The sequence below is a fragment of the Ziziphus jujuba genome, chromosome 1 (genome assembly GCF_031755915.1).
Source record: "Ziziphus jujuba cultivar Dongzao chromosome 1, ASM3175591v1".
NCBI lineage: Eukaryota > Viridiplantae > Streptophyta > Magnoliopsida > Rosales > Rhamnaceae > Ziziphus > Ziziphus jujuba.
In genome coordinates, this window is record NC_083379.1 from 2823662 (window position 1) to 2839658 (window position 15997).

At 35.8% G+C, this 15997-nt stretch overlaps 4 protein-coding genes and 1 non-coding gene across 7 annotated transcripts; 4 read left to right on the forward strand and 1 right to left on the reverse strand.

Annotated features, from left to right (window-relative positions):
- Window positions 1-3021: 3021 nt before the first annotated feature.
- Window positions 3022-5088, forward strand: LOC107434240 (AAA-ATPase At4g30250). The gene has a single exon (XM_016045719.4). The coding sequence runs from the start codon at window positions 3382-3384 to the stop codon at window positions 4906-4908; it is 1527 nt and encodes a 508-aa protein (XP_015901205.1). The 5' UTR covers window positions 3022-3381; the 3' UTR covers window positions 4909-5088.
- An 871-nt stretch (window positions 5089-5959) lies between these two features.
- LOC107434000 (uncharacterized) lies at window positions 5960-6755 on the forward strand. Its single transcript, XM_016045438.4, has one exon. It carries the CDS (start codon window positions 6161-6163, stop codon window positions 6581-6583), a length of 423 nt encoding a protein of 140 aa, XP_015900924.3. The 5' UTR covers window positions 5960-6160; the 3' UTR covers window positions 6584-6755.
- Window positions 6756-7603: 848 nt separating this feature from the next.
- Window positions 7604-7685, reverse strand: TRNAS-GCU (transfer RNA serine (anticodon GCU)). The gene has a single exon. It is a non-coding gene; the product is annotated as a tRNA-Ser (tRNA).
- Window positions 7686-7906: 221 nt separating this feature from the next.
- LOC107434747 (probable E3 ubiquitin-protein ligase RHC2A) lies at window positions 7907-14484 on the forward strand. 3 transcript variants are annotated; one of them, XM_048467543.2, is made up of 2 exons: window positions 7907-8975; window positions 11147-11400. In XM_048467543.2, the coding sequence occupies exon 1, from the start codon at window positions 7998-8000 to the stop codon at window positions 8964-8966; it is 969 nt and encodes a 322-aa protein (XP_048323500.2). In that variant the 5' UTR covers window positions 7907-7997; the 3' UTR covers window positions 8967-8975; window positions 11147-11400. The 3 variants fall into 3 exon arrangements, with proteins under 3 accessions (XP_048323500.2, XP_024929882.3, XP_015901739.3); XM_025074114.3 differs by lacking the exon at window positions 11147-11400 and adding an exon at window positions 9453-11087; XM_016046253.4 differs by lacking the exon at window positions 11147-11400 and adding an exon at window positions 11565-14484 and having other exon boundaries at window positions 7912-8975.
- On the forward strand, window positions 13935-14542 carry LOC107434156 (uncharacterized). The gene has a single exon (XM_016045614.4). The coding sequence runs from the start codon at window positions 13935-13937 to the stop codon at window positions 14232-14234; it is 300 nt and encodes a 99-aa protein (XP_015901100.1). The 3' UTR covers window positions 14235-14542.
- Window positions 14543-15997: the final 1455 nt, after the last annotated feature.

A 15997-nucleotide genomic window follows, 5' to 3' on the forward strand; every position in this document is an offset into this window, starting at 1 on the left:
TTTCGTTATTAAAAATCTCTCCTTTTTCCCTTCTCTCGATGTCACAAAAAGCATAAAAAAAAAAAAAAAAAAATTGTTAACTAAAGTGGGTGGCCTTCCAATCTAACTTCTTTTATCCACGCATTAAAGTCTCCACTTCAACTTGTTGTCCAAACTATGACCGGCCACCCTTCTAATCATTCTACCCAACTAACTAGCTTTGTTGTTTGAGCAAAATCATCATGTTTCGATATAGAACAACACCAAGTTTTTTTTTTTTTTAAAATTTTTTAATTTTTTATAGTCATGTCCAATGAATTAGAATGTGCCTGATAATAATTGCACATGTACTTTCGATAGGGAAATTAAAATTAACAACTATATTTTTATCATTATTATTTTCTTTCCGTTACTCCACTACCAAGCATCAATATGATATGATTAATTATCTACATCTTGATAAGTTTAAATCATGATTTAATCAAAAGGGATCCATCTACTCCATTCATTTGTTTAATCCTAAATTTTTCGTTCCACGTAATTATATATGTTCAATTAATTTGTTGCAAGTAGAGGTACAAGATATTGGTGTTACAGTGAAACTAGCCATTAACAATATAATCAGGAAAAGATTAATCCATGCATTAATTTATAAGATCCATATATTATTTATATGTGATATATATCATATACGCATATATGAAACCTGAGCTACCCAATTGATGCGTTTTGACATTCGGATAGAGCTAGCCTCACCCTTAGCTTTGGCTTTATTCTCGATTCTCCTATTAAATCAGCTTTCGCCCAAGGCTGACTAACACAACAATCTCACTCACCAACATGGCCATTGCACTTTTCTTTTTGTCTTTTTACTTTTCAATTTTTCTTTTTCCTCTATTTTTTTTTTTTTTAATCCCTCTCTGAATTTTATTTTTATCAGCCATGCATGTTTGATAGCTAAGCTATTAAAAGGGAGGCGAAAATGCTCATGTGCGAGCAAGAAGTTAGCATCGTTAGATCCACATCAGAAGGTGGTCAAGGGCAATCCTTTTTTCTCAAAAGAATTTTACAAAAATTAGTTTTTAATAAAAGAAGAGCTAGCAAATGAACTTTGTTCAAAAGTAGGTAGCAATTCTGTATAAAGATGAGAAAATTTGCTGGTGGTCAAGAAAAAAAAAGAATAATATCTTATCATCGACCTCATGGAACACCCCCACTACTCCCCCCCAAAATTAAAAGGGAAAAAGAAAGAGAAAAAGGAAAAGGGAAAGGAGAATTGAGAAATTCTATAACTAAAGTTCGAGACATTGAACCACCAAACAAATAATTAATCAATAGTTATTGTTTTGTGCCCTATTTTGTGTTTAGAATTCAAAGCAGAAAATATATATATATATATATATATATATATATAGTATTCATAGTTTTATCCTAGCTAGATTGGTTGAGAAAAAAATAGTCTACCAAAGTGAGAAAGTGAATATGGGAGAAAAAGTTGGCCCAAAGTTTAATTTTCGATATGAAAACTAAAATCTCTGAAAACAAAAATAATATCATCAAAATGTTTTTTTTCACTACCTTTGTTGTAGCTATCCTTATAATTCTTTTATCTTCACTTTCCCAACTTCCTTTGGAAGCAAAAATCAAAATCGTTTTAATATTCATATAAAAAGGTTACCCTTAATTCCTTTGAACTTTATATTTCTTCACAAAGAATAAATGCTCTCAATTTGCTTGTATCAAATTGATCAATTATTTATGAGAAAAAATAAAAAAAAAGAAACAATAAAAGCAGAAAATAAATAATAAAAAATGGCTTGTTTTGTGCCCTATTTTATATATAGAATTCAAAGCAGAAAAAAAAAAAAATATATATATATATATATACGTATTCATAGTTTTATCCGAGATTGGTTGAGAAGAAAAATTAGTCTACTAAAGTGAGAAAGTGGAGGCAGAGAAAAATTTAAAACTCAAAGTTTAATTTTCGGTATGAAAATAAAAAATTCTCTAGAAACAAAAATAATATGATCAAAATGTTTTTTTTTTTTTCACTACCTTTGTTGTAGCAATCCTTATGAATCCTTTCATCTTTACTTTCCCAACTTCCTTTGAAAGCAAAAATCACAATCGTTGTAATATTTATATTTACATAAAAAGGTTGTCCTTAATTCCTTTGAACTTTATATTTCTGCACAAAGAATAGATGCTCTCAATTTGCTTGTATAAAATTGATCAATTATATATTTGTATATATATATATATATATATATGTGTGTGTGTGTGTGTATAATGCGATCCTTAATTCAAGTATCCTTTTCTAGGAAGCCTAAATAATCATTGACCAATCTGAAGCATCAACATTAACCCCTTAATATTTGCAAGAAAAAACCCGAAGTCTTTTGGAAGAAAATAATATATATATATATATATATATTTATTTATTTATATGTATATGGAAATCAATATATATATATATATATATGGAAATCAATTATAATTGTGGGTCCTCTTAGATGAGAATTGAAAACTGTATAAGGTGTATATAGATAAATATATTTAAGACAATGAGGAGGCTATCATTTGTGAAATCTATACTAAGTGGTCATGATGAGTTAGTGATGTGATTACTGATTAGAAGAGAACAATTATTCTTAAGAACATTCTCTGACCCTCCAAACAGAAGAAAAAGAGAAAAAAAGCAGATTTCACAAAAGAAGCAAAACAAAAACAAAAGCAAAAGCAAACCAGTACCCCCTTCCTATTCTCGTGTGCTTACATGCCTGCGGCTCTCTACCGTCTGCTGCTCTTCTAACCCACCTTCTTTAATTTCTTTTTCACCTTTATTATTATTATTATTATTATTTTTTTTTTTCCTTTCACTACTTGCTTTTTTTTTTTTTTCTTCGCAATCCATGTTAATCTCAAATAATTTATTGTAAAAATACCATTATGCTATACATATATATATATATATATTATAGAATTGGGTTCGTGAAGCGAAGCATATTTAAGGAAGATAGTAGATATGAAATCGTCTTAGGGGTAAAGAAAAGCAAAAAGAAAAGAAGAGAAGTCGGCTTCAACTTTAGGCTTTATGCCAACAATTGTATTTGCCTTTATCTTTTTATAATTTTGCTGCTGCATGCTGCTCGTCCCTATAACACTGTCTTTATCTCTGCCATTTCTTTTTAGCCTTACCTTACGCATCCACATACATATACATCGTTATTCTAATATTCCACTCCCCAAACACCCTCTCACCAACTTGCTCTTCCACATTCTTCTTTATTTTCTTGTCATCTTCTTCACTCACTCAATCTCTTTCTCTGTTCATTGATATAAACCCAATCCATCAACTTCTTTCTCTTAGACACTGACAAAATTAAGAGATTTAGAATCATGGAGATTTTGTCACAGCTATGGTCATTGCTGGGCCTTCTCACTGTCCTCCAGAATGTGCTTCCATCTCAGCTCCTCTCTCTTCTCCATTCCCTCTACGAGTCTCTCCAAGACGTGCTTAGCCCCTTCTCTTACATTGAGATTCCAGAGTTCAATGGCTATTGTGGCGTCGACGTCAACGACCTCTACCGCCATGTCAATCTCTACCTCAACTCCGTGAATCCTTCTTCCAGCTCATGCCGCCGACTCACTCTCTCTCGCTCCAAATCCTCCAACCGAATCTCCTTCACAGTCGCACCCAACCATTCCGTCCACGACACTTTTCTCGGCCACGGACTCTCCTGGACCCACCACGTCGAAACCGTCCAGGACTCAATCGACGAGCGCCGAAGCTTCGTTCTCAAGCTTCCGAAACGACACCGTCACGTCCTGCTCTCCCCTTACCTCGACCACGTCATTTCACGTGCGGAGGAATTCGAGCGCGTTTCTCGAGAGAGGCGGCTCTTCACTAACAATGGCCATGGCTCATACGAGTCCGGCTGGGCCTCCGTCCCGTTTCGTCATCCTTCCACATTCGACACGCTTGCGTTGGAGCCCCAGTTGAAGAAGCAGATAACGGAGGACCTAACGGCGTTTTCCGGAGGCAGGGATTTCTACCATAGAGTTGGACGCGCATGGAAGCGTGGTTACCTTCTTTATGGCCCGCCTGGATCTGGAAAATCGAGCTTGATCGCCGCCATGGCTAATTACCTCTGCTATGACGTCTATGACCTCGAGCTTACGAAAGTTTCAGACAATTCGGAGCTCCGAGCGCTGCTCATACAGACTACGAACCGATCCATCATTGTGATAGAAGATATAGACTGCTCGGTGGATCTGACGGCGGAAAGAGTATCCAAGACGAGGAGGAGATCTCAGCCGTCAGTTAAGGAGACCGAGGAGGAGCAGAGCGGTCGTGTGACTCTCTCTGGGCTTCTCAACTTCACCGACGGACTGTGGTCTTGCTGCGGGGAAGAGAGGATCATCGTCTTCACCACCAATCACCGGGACAATGTGGACCCCGCTTTGCTTCGCTGCGGCAGGATGGACGTCCACGTCAGCCTCGGCACGTGCGGTCCTCACGCGTTCCGTGCTCTTGTGAAGAACTACCTGGGATTGGAATCCCACTCTCTGTTCGACGTGATTGACAGCTGTATGAGATCCGGTGGGGCTCTGACTCCGGCTCAGGCAGGAGAAATTCTGCTGAGAAACCGAAGCAATGCCGAGGCGGCGATGAAGGAGGTGGTGACGGCTATGCAGGCGAGGATGCTGGGAGGACGGGACCCTGCGGAGTTTGAGGAGGTGGTGGGGTGTAGGTCGCCGCAGAGCGTGTTAGTGGGAGGGTCGCCGGAGAACTGGGAGTTGTCGTCGCCGGGGAAGAAGAGAAAGGAAGGATCGTCGTCGACGACGACGTGGGATAGGAAGGTGAAGTTTCTGGTGAGACTAAAGTCTTTGACCAAGTCTGACTCCGGAAGAAGAGGTGTTTGACTAGTTGTGATTTGTTACTGTTTGTCCTCCTGAAATGGAGAAATTTTGGGGTTTTGGGTTTTTCAACTAATTTTAACCCTTTGACCTTTTGGGAGGTGAATGATGTTAAAATAGTAAATCGTCATAGTAGTGTATGATGTAATTGTGGCTATCAATAACAATTTTCCATTTGTCAAGCAATTGACTTGTTTTTTGTGCACTATTTCTTTTACTAAAAAGAAAAATTGCATATTCTTAGTGAGGATTAGTAAGACTATATTCTTGGTGAGGATTAGTAACATTGGAAGACAAATATAAGAAATGCATTTTCTTCATCTTTTCAAATGTGATAGTACTATAAAAATATATTTTCAAAGAATGTTAAATAGAGAAGCAGGAAAATGTATTTAAAAATAGGGAAATAAAAAAGTTGATCAACATGATGTTATATTTAATACAAGACAAAATGGCTTTTTTCGATGTTATAAGTGAACTTAATCCAAATTATTATCCTCCCACTTATTTTTTTTTAATTTTAATTGAAGAAAAAATAATGTCTTAATTACTTTAATTATAATAGGCAAAATATAATGATGTAAAAGCAGACTTTTCAGCTAACATAAATAAAAACACTACCAAAGTGCTCACCACCAAATTTGATGGTGTGTGTCATCCTTCTTTTTAAGTCTGAGAAGAAAAAACCTAAACGTTACGAAACCATGGAGCATATGATTCTCTAAAATCTTTAATTTTCATAATTTTGGATGCCGAGGATCACAATTTCAATACACGTGCAATTTTTAAAAAGACTTTGAGTTGACAAAAACTAAAAATGAAAAAAACAAATATTTGTACCGTTGATTACCATCATTGATAATCACTGTTTATATGACCATTTACATAGAAGTTTAGTGATTTGTTTACAGAAATTCAAAATTAAAAACTAATGGGTCACCTACTTTTTCGGAAATAAAATGAATATATACATACATATATATATATTTATATATGTATGTATTATATAAAAATTTTATTATTATGATGTCCAATGCCTTAGAAAAGCCCCACGCGTATTCCACAAATTTAAAAAATTATTAAATCGAAACGTGGTGCTGGCGAGGAAAACCATGTGATTTTGCAAAACAAAACCGATTCGAACTGGACCACAAACTCCATTAAAGACGAAATAGCACCCATAAAAATCCCCAAGAGGCGTTAAATATCAGCAATCGAGCAGTGAAGACTCAGAGAAGACAGATAAATAGAGAGAGAAATGGGTGTGGTGATAATCGACGGCTCGACGGTGCGGGACTTCGTCAACAACGAGGAGCTCTTCAAGCGGAGCGTCGACGAAGGCTTCGCGGCCCTGGACCTGAATAAGGACGGCGTTCTCTCGCGCTCCGAGCTCCGCAAGGCCTTCGAGTCCATGCGCCTTATTGAGACCCACTTCGGCATCGACGTTGCGACGCCGCCGGAGGAGCTGACCCAGCTATACAACTCCATCTTCGACGGGTTCGACTGCGACAGAAGCAACACCGTTGACCTTGAGGAGTACAGGTCCGAGATGAAGAAAATCCTGCTTGCCATTGCTGACGGGCTCGGATCTTCTCCGATCCAGATGGTTCTGGAGGATGGCGATTCGAATTTCCTGAAGCAGGCCGCGGATCTCGAGGCTTCCAAGTTTGCCCAGTCTTAGATCGACGTCCCAAATTTCCCAAAACTCAAAGTATCTTCTTCATGGGGTTTGTGATTTGTATTGCCTCTAGGGTCTAATTATTATGTACAATAATGAGTTTGTGAGCTTCTTTTTGCTTTTGTTCTGTAACACGAGGTTGGAAATGGAATGCCCATGAAGTGTTTGTGTTTAAGTCCTTTTTTTTTTTTTTCTTTTTTTTTTTAATGTATATAACGGGTGATTAATGCTGTAATTTCTTCTCTATACTAAGGTTGTTACTAATTTTTTTTTTTTAAATCTTTATATAACCAAAAAACCAAAAAAAAAAAAAAAAATTGTGTACTAACATAATGTAATAGAGTAACGTGTTGTGCAATTTGATTTGATATGTTTATCATTAATTGTTAAAACTTGTCACTCTTCAAATTCTTTATTTTTATTTTTTTTTTTTTCCTAATTCTAATCCGTGATCCATGAGTGACAATGATATTGCAATTGTCTGGAGCTTAAATTACAACAACGGTTCTGAGACATGTATGATCCTTAGTTAAGAGTTGAAACATTAATGGTATACCTTCGCAATTATCATAATATCATTTTCCAACATTTTTGTTTGGATGTTAAACAATGTTTAACTTTATACATTTCAATTAGTCATAAAACAAAATTAAGTATGATAAGATTTCAATTTCAAAGGTGGCGCTTCTACCCTGTAACACATAAGGGACATAAATGAAAGGGAAAAAAACTTACCTATATGTAACCCAATGCATAAATTGTAAGAAAATGTATCATTGTGAAAATTACTTGAAAGAGTAAAGTCAAATCATCATTGCGTATTTCAAATGACAGATAATTACTTATAAGCAACTAATAAACAGAAATGGCAGATAATTACTTAGAAGTCAAATCATCATTAAGTATTTCAAATGGCAGATATTTACTTATAAGCAACTAATGAACAGAAACAAAGTAATTTCAAATGGCAGATAATTACTTATAAGCAAGTAATAAACAACAACAAAATAATTAAAAATTAAACGTCGCCTGAGAGATTCGAACTCTCGCGGGGAAACCCCATGTACTTAGCAGGCACACGCCTTAACCACTCGGCCAAAGCGACTTGATTTTCTGACATCTCTTTTCGTATAAATTTATCACAATTTTCATAATAATAAAGCCAAACAAAAAGTGACAAAGCCGACGCCAACAAACGAAGCACAAGCGACACCTGGTAGGCGCTGGGGAGAAGGAGTGGGGTCTCTCTTCTTCTGCGTCTGCCAAGTGTCTTCCCAACTCTCCCTCCTCCTCTCACGCCATCTCTCTCTCTCTCTCTCTCTTCTTTCTTAAGCAATTCCAAACCCCCATTTTCAATTTCGGATCCAACCACCACTCTCTCTCTCTCTCTCTCTCTCTCTCTCCTTCTCAATCGGAAATGTCGTCGGCCACCGCCACCGACGCTCTCATCTCCGTAACGGATCCGATGGAGAGGCACACCTACTGGTGCCACGAGTGCGACTTGAGCGTCTCTCTCCGCCCTTCTTCCTCTTCCCTCCTCTGCCCTCACTGTTTCGGTAACTTCCTCGAGCTCATGGACTCCGCCTTATCCCCTCTTTCTCCTCCTCCTCCTCGTTCCTCCTCCGACATCCCCTTCCCCCTCTCCGCCGCAGCCGCCGCCGCCGACGACGACAATTCCCTCCTCGACAGCCCCTATCTCCACCGACTCGTCCAGCACCTCACCGCCGACGACTACTACTCCAATAATCCCAATCCCTCCACCACCAATTCATCTTCTCTACCTGCCTCCAATGCCGCCGTCGAAGCTCTCATCACCGTCAAGATCGTCGCTTCCCTTCTCGAACTCGATCCTCTTCTCTTCTGCCCAGTTTGTAAGGACCAATTCATTGTTGATGTTGAAGCCAAGCAGCTTCCTTGCAAGCATCTCTACCATCCCGACTGCATTCTACCGTGGCTCGCTAACCATAGCACTTGCCCGGTTTGTCGGTTTCAGCTTCCTACTAGACCCATCAACCCCCGCCGTACAACGTCGGGATTGGTGGCAACGACGCCGTTGCGGTTTGGGGATGTGTTGACCGGCGAAGAGGATTGGTTTGGGTATAGGAACACTTTGAGGTACATGGCCAGGAGACACATGCATCTTATGTCTGAAGCCATTGGGGATGAAAATTCGAATTTGTCGTCGTTGTCGCCGACACAAATGGCGGAGGCGGCGGAGGCGGATATGGGTTTTGTGGCTCGCACTAGCAGCGTGGAGACGGTTTCCAGCTGGCCCGTAGAAGCAGGAGCTGGGAGTAGAGAAATGGATGTGAGTGGCAGGGCCAATGAGGATGGTGGTGATGCTCCCATGTCTGATGTTAAGGTCTCCTCCAGCTCCGTTTCTTAAAATTCTGAGGTTTGTCTGCTGGTTCTACTTTCAATTGCTCTTTTGCTTTTCGCTATGATACATGGAAACCCTCTTTTGTTGCATAAAGTTTGAATTTTTATGCTAAGTTGATCATAAGTTTATGCCTGATTATGCGTTTACTTCTAAATAAACGAAGGGTTGGCTCCTAATTTGTCTGACTGAGTTTCTGAGTATTTGAACTAGAGTTCTAATTGCTGAGTCTTCGTAGGAGAATTTCAAGTTTCTTGCTTGATCCTATATCGAAGTTGAATTTTGATGCAAATTAATCATATGTAATAGCTATGTCTAACCCCTGAAGAAGTCGGTAATAGTTGGTCCTTTTTAATCTTATTAGCAGATTTAAACTCACTATGGAACATGCATAAGAGAAAAATCAGCATTTCAGTAATCCTGTATTAAAGAAAACTGATATGGTTCTCATTTTTCTACCTATAATAAAAAACTTACCGCTCAATTTTCCTAAAGAAAGCGGTGGTGAGCATTTAGCTGAAGCTAGCTGGGGAGAGGGAAGGAGGGGCGTAGCCACCAAACTTGATCTGGAATCATAAATAACCATACGCTTCTGATGATTACATGAGATGTGGATTCCTTTATCAAGGTTATGCACCATAGTGGAAATTAAACTCTACGTTATCTACAGTAAAGTGGAGCTGTTGCCGTTAAGAAAGAAATTTGTTTGGATGCACACCATAAAGCTTGACAGACTTGCTTAACTTGGCTTTCTAACTTACAAATAAATTTAGCTTAATGATAGTGCACACTTGCACTCTTTGAAAATTTGGCAGTAGTTTGGATGTTTGCTCTAATATCTGCCAGAGCAAATGTTGCTGTACTTTGGATTTTTGTCCTCACATACTTTGCAACTGTGGCAGTACTTCAGACGTTTGCTTAACGGCTTGAGTATATAGTTGAAATTATATTAGTTTGTGTAGCGTTTGTTTAGATGTTTTAGATGTGTAATATTTTTTATGATAAAACTTATTAGGCATGGCAAGCGCTTGGATCCAATGCCTTAGCCTAAGCTTATTCAAATAAAAGTGCTTGCAATTGAAACAAAGCTTAGTTAAAAGTTAAATTCAAGTTCAAATAAATAACCCTAAAAGAATAGTACAATTTCCAAGTGAGTCCATCCCAGGAAACTCAGCCAATAAAACAAAACAGTCCAAACTAAAAATACATGCATTTTATGGGCTAAGTTTTGCTTCTGTTTTAAATCTTGTTAAATTAGTGTTGTTGATGTATAGTTATGGGCTTCAAGGCAAAAACCAGACCAAATTCATGCTTCTAAGTTAATTTTCATGAACTTTCCACTGAAGGTGATCTATGTAATTGTATCAAATCCCTGTGTGTTTTTTTCGTTAAAGTTATTTGCTTGTGTCGAGTAACATGTGCTTGTGGCTCTTTCACTGTTAAAAGGATTCATCTAGAATCAACAACTATATCTAATTTATAGCTATATTACCATTGTTCAATTAAAAGGTGGATATGAAAATGCAGTAAATTAACGAAAATGTATATAGTTTTGAATTTATCTTTTAAAAAAGAAATGCAGCTATGAAATATCAAATGAAATTATGACTGGTTATATAACTATAATATTTTTAATTAAATGTTTCTAACGAATATTTGACACAAACAAAAATTTTAGGCTTAATTTTTAAGACTTCGGCTGTATAGTTTGTTTCAGTATGTTTTTCTATGGTGCTTGATTGATTTCTTATCACATTTTATGCTCTTCTTTGATTAGACCACTTAATTGTCTCTCCATCTGAAGACTAGAAACAATGTCCCACGAGGAGAAAAGGAAATATAATAGTTCCTCATTTATGTTGGGTTTTCATGTACTTGTTTTACCTTTTGTTTGCTTGTTACGTTAGCTAGACATACATGGCTTATGTTTGTTTGCTTCTTCCTCCTTTTTTTTTTTTAATTTTCATTTTAATTTTTGTTTTCAATTTGGCATTTTTTATGCATATGATGATTCGTCATTATGCCTGGTTTTCGATCTTTATTTGTACGTAGCCTATGCTGTGATTGATTTGATGATAGAAGGCAGTAGAAATGCTTTATGTATTAGCATGAAAATTTTCTTTAGTTGAGCTTGAAGTCAAGAAATGATATTTATCTTGCTTTTTTTATTTTTCTATTTTTTTGGGCAGGGAGGTGAGAGAGGGAAAAAATCATATTACATTCCTAGAAAATTTAAGTAGATGTGTTAAGAGATATCTTTTTCCCTTGTCTTCTTTTAGTGCATTCTGATTCGGTAAACTCTGGTGGCCTTAAAATGTTATCTATCTATAAAGTGACAGGGCTAGAAAAGAAATTTTTGTGCCATGTTTATGCACTAATCTCGGTCAGTATGTAGCCTATAACAATGAAACCATTCTGGCAAAGCAATGATTGGAATTATCAAGTTGCAGTTATACATGATAATTGTGTAAGAAAGTAATAATATTCTGCTAGCTAGCTAATTTAAATTTTGTACCATGTACTGTTTTATAATCACAATAGTGTCTTAAACAAGTGCTTGTTAATATTACATAAAGGAGTATATCTATGTTGATATTTTTGTTGCAGGTAATGTATAGTAGGTTGCCTATAGAGGAATGTGAGAGTTCTGTTACCATTAGATTTCCCGGAAGTGTAAATCTACAGCTGATGGTTGTGAGACATAATTTCTTTTTGCTTGGTATATCAACGCTGTTGAACAAGTGGGTTACATAATATCCAAGACAATTGTGCGTAGCCCTGCCGGCAGACTTTAAATCTGTAGAATGTTGGAGTTAAAGTTTGTGTAAACCTAATGCCTTGATTTCCATTTAATAAATGCAACTTCTTCCTATCAATATTTTCTCTGTCTGAGAACCATCAATATCTTCATACCCAGTTTACAGGTTGTGGTTTGTAGGCAACAGAAAAGCTGAGTTATTTGCAGGCCTATTTTTGTACAATCTCATATTGAATTATCTTTTTTGTGTCCCAGAACTTTATGTATAATCCTATACCCCAAATATATTACTCAAATTTTGAATCCTACATGAGAGTGCTTATAGGGTGATTAAAAGCGCTTTTAGTAGGTGATTGGTTAAATGCCTATTTTGGTGTATTTTTATTATGGGAATGTTGAGGAATCGCTTTTGTTTCTTGAAAGTGCTCAGAATTGTTGCAAATTCTGTGTATTTAAGAAAATATATTCTCTGATTTAGTTTAAAACAGATGAACAGATTTTCTCACTCCTAAATGCAGAAGTTATCAAAGTTCTTGATTTGAATATTATAATAATAATATATATATATATATATGCTTTTTAGATGTTGCTTGTGAAGCAGGAAAATGATAAATTAATTTGAAAAAAAGAAAAAAGAAAAAGTAATTAAAGTAATTAAAATATTAAGGTAGTTATCCAAGTGGATGTTTTAAATAGATAAGATAATGCTTTTTCGTGGTGCAAAAGAGGCGTGTTTTGTTGTCCAAGCTAAGCCTTGAAAGTTTAAACCACGTTGTGAAATTGAGAAAGCTATCTGAGAGAGAGACAAGGGCGGCTTATGTGGTGCCGCACAATACATTATCCGTAGAGGCAAAGCAATTGTTTTTTCTTTTTCTTTTTTTACGAACTCTTTTGTTCAATTTTGGAATTAAATTATAGCCCTCAACTCCTTTTCCTTTCCTTGGATTGGGCCCACCAAAATTTCCACCTCCTTCATGGAAAACGTAATCATTTCCAACATTGTTTTGGAAGTTTTCGTGTTTATATAGTTTTTCTTTTTTCTGTTCGGTCGGTAATCTTTTTACGTCACCATAGTTTTATAAAGTCACATACTAATCAAACAATAATTTTATAAGATCATGTATGGCGAATTCTTATAATCTAATTGAACGGCTCTATTTTATTGTATAATAAAATACTGTCAACCATCCAATTTCATTTTCGAAAATATATCAATCACCTCCTCTCCCATTGGAGTCGATAATAAGAATAATGAATTAAAAAACACTCTTCAATCTTGATAGCCTAACAAATTTTTACCAAACATTAATCATTCCAAAAATTTTCAGGGAGGTTTGATGTAGGAACCTAATTGGATTGGATTATTTTAATTCTAATCCAAACTCCTTTAAGAGAAATGCAATTTGATTTTTCTAGTCATTTAAAAGTCACACCTTAATAAAATCTTCATCCAATAAATTGACGAGTAATAATTTTATTAATTTATTATCTGTCATATAAACTATGAAGTAGTTCTATACCATTGAGTTCACATTTAAAAGACTCCCATCTCCCATCTCCCATTTACTTTATGCATAGTGTAGGGTATTATTAGACCATACAGTAATATTAGCACTTCTCTAATATGCTAGAAGAATTATGTCCACATAAAAAAAACAAAAAACAAAAAAATCTTCTTCTAGGTCATTGATGAGGATGAAAATGATGGGTAAAATGAGAGAAGAGAGAGAGAGAGAGAGAGAGAGAGAGAGACACCATTGAGAATTATTAAGCACGTTCAGTTCATGCAAAATTTGACCAAGTCCTTCACCTTTAATTGGTCCCAAGTCTCATTTCTTAGAGCTTTGGGTCAAATTTTTGGGTCTGAATGTATATTTATAACTTTCTTAATTACACTTTGTGAGGAAGGTCCATGGAGATTCACCCATGCGAATCACCCACTTAACGTATTAACTAATATAACACTATTTGACCAGCTTCTTAACATTCACTTCCACGTCATGTCCTATCTAATGATCTCTTTGTATATTCTACCAATGGAGGCGGGTCGAAGTGGTCAGGCATATGACTTTGGTCTTCTATATATATACGAGGCCGTTCCATTACTTTTGTTCATCTAATTCATTCATTTCACTTTGAATATCCGGTAATCTTCTCAAATTAGTTTTAATTTGGTGGATTTTTTTTCTTTTTATCAAAATCATCCAAAAGCAACAACCATGGTGTTGGAAAGCGGCTTTTCAGATATGTTGATTAAAGTGGGCTTGTTCTTCCTGGTTCAAGCTTTGGTGTATCTTATCCTTTCCAAATCATCTTCCATCTTCTCCAAATCAACAAAGAGATCTCACAGCTTCAAACCGGCTCGCTCCGTCAGTGTTCGCCGGTTTCTCGCTGCTCTTTCCGACATGCCTGCCGGCGGGGAGCTTTCTCCTTCACCAAAAGAACATCTTCAGTCGCCAACCCAAGAGAATTCATCATCGCCCTCTGCTCATCATCGTCATCATCATCATACATCTTAGAGAGCTATAGCTTCAGCTGCCAGCTGATCCATATTTATATGTATTGATATATCAAAAATTGGTCTCTGTTAGTGGGGTTTGTTGTAAAAAAAGAGCTGCATAATTTCTTTGTAATATTTGTTTTGTGTGAGATTCTTTGATTCTTTAATATTATTTACATATGACAACAGCAGATTGTTCAAAAGAGATTGGAAATTAATTTTGATATGAATTAAAAGGGATCAATTATTGGCCCTGTCCTGTTATCTAATTTGTGTTATCCAATAAAGATTAGCATATATATATATATATATATATTCTTTTTTTTACTTGATCAGCGTCTGATTGTGATTAATATTACATTATGAGAACCTCTTATCGCTATTCCACCAAACCCAGCACTACTCTCTTTACAGATAATATTGGCTTTTTTTTTTTTTTGATAGAAAGATAATATTGGCTTTTAATTAGCTCAATATCGACCACACACATATCTTCTTCACATGACTAGAAGTCACAAGCTAACAGTTGATTCGTTGCTAAAAGAGTGGTTCATTTTCACATGATAAAGATTGATTTGTATACAATTAAAAGTTTGTTGTCCTTAACATTGATTAGATTACGAACCATGTGCGGCTTCACATGATCAAAACAACTTAAAGAACATGTCTATTATACTTGATTGCAAAATACTTACCATTTGCCTTGAAAATATATATATATATATATATATATATGTAACAAGCATGTGAAAGAAATGTTTGGTCGTCTAATTAGAAGCTTTCTAGTTCAAAAATGGTGAGGAGGTCCAAATAATAAAGAGTATGGTAAGAGCTACAAAGAGGTGAATGCAAAAGAGGAAGGGTGATTATATTTATACAACCTTTTTTTTAACGGTGTTCGCTTCTTTTCTATTGTCAAATTACATTTGAAAAAAACAAAACAAAACCTTATTTCCCTATCATTTTCTTTACTAGTTTAATTTTAAGCCCTAATTTTGATCATGAATTTTAAAACTAAATTTGGGGCTTTCAACCAAAGCTTAAAATATGAAATTGGTGTTGAAATTCATGTTTCGAATTAATCGTATACACAAAAAGAAAAATCATATATTAATATTAAAAAATTGACCCTTTTTTTATTATTTACCAAAGTTTAACGTATCCGACGTCCTCAAATTTAATTGTTTGTGATCATACAAGCAACAATTGTGATCGATTTCGTGATCCGACAGCTTGGGCTTCGAGTAACTGGGCTCCATTCCAATTATGGAAACTGGCCCAAAACAACAAAACAAAGATGTTGGGGCTCAAATGGTCTTCTGGGCCTGTTGGGCTTAATTAGGAAAAGATCTTTTTAATTATTTTTTAATCATTAAAAAAATAACAATAATAATTGATAACTTCCCAGTTCGCACAACCATCATTAGCAGGCCGAGGCTTTAGGTTTAATTAGTTTATTCCAATTGGATTGGGTTGTCAAGTTGAAAAGCTTGCTAAACAATGTAATATTTATATAAAAATATACAACTTTTGGCTGTTGTTCACACTATAATATGACATTATAAAAGAATGTCAAATGTCATTAGGTATGCTAAACTTATTGATTAATTGAGCATGATTCTTAATGCCTCATTAAATATTAGAATATTCACAACCGCTCATATCTTTCTATAAAAACAATATTTTATTAATTTAATAATTTTAATATCTAGCGCGGCGGAGGCTAATATTAATTCTACATCTTTGAAAGCTCATAAAAAATAAAATAAAATAAAAAATTCT